Source organism: Alligator sinensis, unplaced genomic scaffold (assembly GCF_000455745.1).
Source record: "Alligator sinensis unplaced genomic scaffold, ASM45574v1 scaffold1488_1, whole genome shotgun sequence".
In the NCBI taxonomy this organism is placed as follows: domain Eukaryota; kingdom Metazoa; phylum Chordata; order Crocodylia; family Alligatoridae; genus Alligator; species Alligator sinensis.
Window position 1 is genome coordinate 261,796 of NW_005843097.1, and position 4,162 is coordinate 265,957.

The 4,162-nt window shown below is 64.7% G+C and overlaps 2 protein-coding genes across 2 annotated transcripts in view; both read left to right on the forward strand.

The window, feature by feature from the left end:
- The window catches only part of LOC102388306 (diamine acetyltransferase 2-like), a 4,264-nt gene extending 2,935 nt beyond the window's left edge, over positions 1-1,329 (forward strand). The window contains exons 6-9 of the mRNA XM_025193749.1: positions 256-307; positions 442-525; positions 689-918; positions 1,053-1,329. Of these exons, the coding sequence (XP_025049534.1) occupies positions 256-307; positions 442-525; positions 689-918; positions 1,053-1,265 (579 nt within the window). The 3' untranslated portion in view covers positions 1,266-1,329. The remainder of the gene's footprint in view (positions 1-255; positions 308-441; positions 526-688; positions 919-1,052) is intronic.
- A 792-nt stretch (positions 1,330-2,121) lies between these two features.
- The window catches only part of SENP3 (SUMO specific peptidase 3), a 7,015-nt gene continuing 4,974 nt past the window's right edge, over positions 2,122-4,162 (forward strand). Inside the window, exons 1-2 of the mRNA XM_025193748.1 lie at positions 2,122-2,340; positions 3,335-4,041. Of these exons, the coding sequence (XP_025049533.1) occupies positions 2,132-2,340; positions 3,335-4,041 (916 nt within the window). The 5' untranslated portion in view covers positions 2,122-2,131. The remainder of the gene's footprint in view (positions 2,341-3,334; positions 4,042-4,162) is intronic.

The window sequence follows — 4,162 nt, forward strand, 5'->3', positions numbered from 1 at the left end:
GAGGGTGAGTGAGCACGGGGCCTCGCCTGGGGCAGGGGGCGGGGCTCCACTTTGGCTCCGTCCCTCCCGCTGGGCTGTGCTCGGCGTCCTCGCAGAAAGGAACCGAGGAGCTCGGGGGACCATGGAGTGCGAGATCCGGCCCTGGCGGCCGCAGGACTGCGCCCACGTGCTGCGCATGATCCGGGTAATGGGGGTGGGTTGGGAGGGAGGAGCCCAGGGTCCGGGGCCCTGACCCCGCCTTCTTCCCCCCCCCAGGAGCTGGCGGAGTTTGAGCGACTCCCGGAGCAGGTGGAGACCAGCGAGGAAGGTGACGCCCCGCCTCTCGCTTCAGCTGCGCCCTCAAATAGTGACTGGGGCAGGGCTAGGCTAGCCTGGGAGGGGAGTGCTGGGGGCGGGAGGGCTCCGCTCAGCCTGCCTCAACTTACCTACTCTGCCTCCCAGTGCTGCGCACGGATGGGTTCGGGCCTGAGCCCTGGTTCCAGTGCCTCGTGGCCGAGGTGCCCCCCCAGCACTGCAGTGCAGACGGTGGGTACCGGGGGCGGGGCTTGGGGTGCAGGGGGCGGGACTTGAGGTTGGGGGGGGCAGATAGGGGTTGGGAGCTGGTGGGGGTTGTATCTGGCTCTCACTCCACCCCTCCTCCCCCAGGGCACGTGGTGATTGGCTATGGCCTGTTCTACCCGGCTTACAGCACCTGGCATGGCCGCAGCCTCTACCTGGAGGACCTCTACGTCATGCCCGAGTACCGCGGTGAGAGGACCCGGGCATCTGGCTCTGTGTCTTGACCACCCCTGGACCTGCTGCCCTCCTGGAGCTGGAGGGAACCCAGGTGTCCAGTCTCCCAGCACCCCCCACCCTAACCCTGCTTCTCCCTGTGCAGGGAAGGGCATTGGAAAGAAGCTGCTGAGTAAAATTGCGGAGGTGGGTGCTGGCACAGGAGGAGTTAATCCTAGGGTTGGGGTCCCAGAGAGAACTCAGGGGTCTGGGCACCCTGACCCCCACTGGAGAGCCCGGGTGCCTGCTCCCAGTAGAGAACCGCGGTGTCCGGTTGGCAGGCAGGCATGGCACAGAGCTGCGGGGAGCTGCGCCTGGCGGTGCTGGACTGGAACATGGCAGCCGGCAGGTTCTATGCAGCGCTGGGGGCGCAAGACGTGACGGGCTCTGAGGGCTGGCGCTGCCTGCGGCTGCGTGGGATAGCACTGCGGCGCCTGGCGGGTCCCATCCCTGCCCCTGCCCAGGACCCAGGCATCCAGGACCTTCTGACCTAGTGCAGGACCCAGGCATCCAGCCCCCCCCCATTTCATCGCATGGAATAAACCGGTGATGTCATGAGGGACACGTGTCTGTTCTTCATTGTGGGGGCCACGTTGCCCCGGGGCAGGCACATTTCACATGATCCTTTGCAGGCTCAACCCCTTTCCCCTGATCCTCTCTGGAAGGGGGCTTTCCATATCCCATGAGGCTGCAGGACTCTTACCCCCGTTTCAGGCCCAGGTGGCTGTGGGGCATGGAGCAGTTCCATATCCCATGATGCTGTGGGGCACCTGATATCTTCATAGCCCATGATGCCCTGGGGTATGTAGTATCTCAGTATCCCATGTTCCATATATATCATGATCCTCAATGGCACAGGGCATGTCCATATCCCATGATCCTCTGGGACATGCAACATCCATCTCCTATGATCCTCCAGGGAGCACAGCATTATAATATCCCATGATCCTTTGGGGCACTTGGCATCTCCATATCCCACAATGCTCTGGGGTACTTGGAGCCTCTGTATCCCATGGTCCTCTGAGGCATGCAACATCTAGCTCCCTTGGGACAAGTATCCGATGATCCTCTGAGGCATTTGGTGTCTCTATCCCATGAGCCTCTGGGATTATTTCCCATGATTCTCTGGGACCCTCGTTGGCTCCGCCTTCCAGGAGGTCCCACAGCGCTCCCCACCCCAGTTTGGCTCCGCCCCGTTTAGCCTAACGAAGCAAGGCTGGCGATGACGCAAAGCGCCCAAGGAGTAACGTCCCTGTGACCTACGCTGAGAAGGGTGGGACGCGGTGACGCAGAACAGATGGCCCGGGAGGATGCGCTCAAGACGCGGTGACGCAGCACGTACGGTGGGGGAGGAGACGCGATGATGCAAACGTCCTCGTGCGCGGGGGGGCGGGGCTCTGCTGCCCCCCTTCCCCCCCCGCGTCATCCCAGGCCGCCGGCTGATGACGCCATCAGGCGGCGCCGGCTCCTGGGAGGCGGCGGCGGCGGTACAGGGAGCCTGAGCGAGGCTCCCCCCCGCCCCACGGGGGTGAGTGCGCGCGGCCCCCTTAGCCGGGTGTTCCTACTTGGGTAGGAACCTCCGTGCTGGGGGTCCCACTCGTGTCCGCTCCTCCCCTCCCCCCAGGGCCCCGCCCCCCTGGCTCCAGCCCCTCTGGCTGTAGGCCCCTCCCAGGGGCCCCCTCGCCCCGGCTCTCGGCTCCCCCAGGCCCTCATCCCGACTGGGTTTATGTCCCACCCCCGCTCCCTTCCCGTCTTGGCTCTAGGGGCCTTTCCGCCCCTTGCCCCCTCACCCAACCGCCCCCCAGGCACCATGATGGCCAGATTGGGGGAAGCAGATGTGGGAAGGAGAGGGATAAACTGAGGAAGGAGGGTGGGAGGTTTGGTATCAGAGTGCTACAGGGGTGATAAAATGAGGCAGGAGGTGAATCGGAGACCAGCCACCAGCCTGGGCAGTGGTGCGGTCTGGGGTGTCTAGACTGCGGGGGGCGCTTGTTTCTTTGGGATCTGGATTGGGGGCATCTTGGCTCCGGTCCCAGGTCCAGGGCGTAGACAAGCTTTAGCCTTTGTGGCGGTCGAGTGAGGGTTGACAGATGGGAGGGGTCTGACTTTGGGGCTGGTGAAATGGAGAGCTTTGAGGGGGGCTCGATTTCAAGGGAACCAGTTGTGGGCTTGCGGGGGCTAGATGGGGTGGGACAGATGAGGGGTCTACATTTGGGGGTTTCTTGGGGGTCTGCTCTTGGGCAGTCTATGTCAGGGGCTTTGGGGGGGTCTATATCTAGGGGACTCCTGGGGGCTCTACATGTGGGGGTGTTTATCTGTGGGATCTATTTTTTGGGGGTATTACATCAGGGGCTTTTTGGGGATGTATATCTGCAGGGTCTATATTTGGGAGGGCTAGACTTCAGGGGGCCAACATACATAGGTTTTGGGAGTCTAGAGACCTACCAAGGTAGGTCGAGGGTGGGGGGGTCCAGGTTTTGGGTAGATTAGGGTCTAGATTTGAGGGGTATCTCCAGACCCCTCCCCTCCACCCTAACCCCTTCCCCTCTCCCCCCGCCTGCAGCCACCCCGGAGCCATGAAGGAATCTCCCCTCCAGACCAAGAAGTTCTGGGGGCCCCCACCCGGCTTCGGGGCCCCCCCGGCACCCCCCAGTGGCACGACCTGGCAGCCCCCCAAGCATGGCGGGTGCTTTGAGGCTGGGCGCCGCCTGCCCTACACTCAGCAGCAGCCTCCCGGCTTCGAGGATGCGCGGTGGGGCCTGTGCGTGTCCCACCCACCTGCGCCCGCCTGGCCCTTCTCCCCTCGGGGCCGCCCCCCGCCTGCCCGCCGGAGGGGGCTGCCCCCACGCCGGCGATGGAGGGGTCTGCGGGCCTTGGGCATGCTCCTTTACTCAAAGAGCCCCTCATTGGCCTTCCACTGGCGCCTCTGGGGCAAGCTGCCTGCGCGTGGACGGCGACGGGCAGGGGGTACCAAGCGGGCCCGATCCTCCCTCTCCCTGTCCCCGGGGTCGCAGGCTGAGGAGGACCCTGGTGTGGGGGACCCGCCCTGCTCCAAGCCCCGCCCAGCTGGTGGGGCCTACGCAGCGCTGCCCCTGCTGGGGGCACTGGTGGGTGAAGATGGGGGCACCGGGGCCCCTCCCTGCTACGCTGAGCTACGCCGGGTCAGCTTCGAGTCCCCTACTGAGGAGGATGATGCTGCTGGGATCCCTCCGCTTGACCGCTCGCCTGGGGGAGGGCAGGAGCCTGAGCCAACGCTGGATGGGGATTCAGGTACCCCTGGGGTGGGGGATTGGGGGGGATGGGGGCTGTCGGGTATATATGGAGGGAGAGGGGCTATCTGTGGGCTTGTGAGGGGAAGTAGGGGCATGTGAGGGGGTAAGTGGGGGCTGCC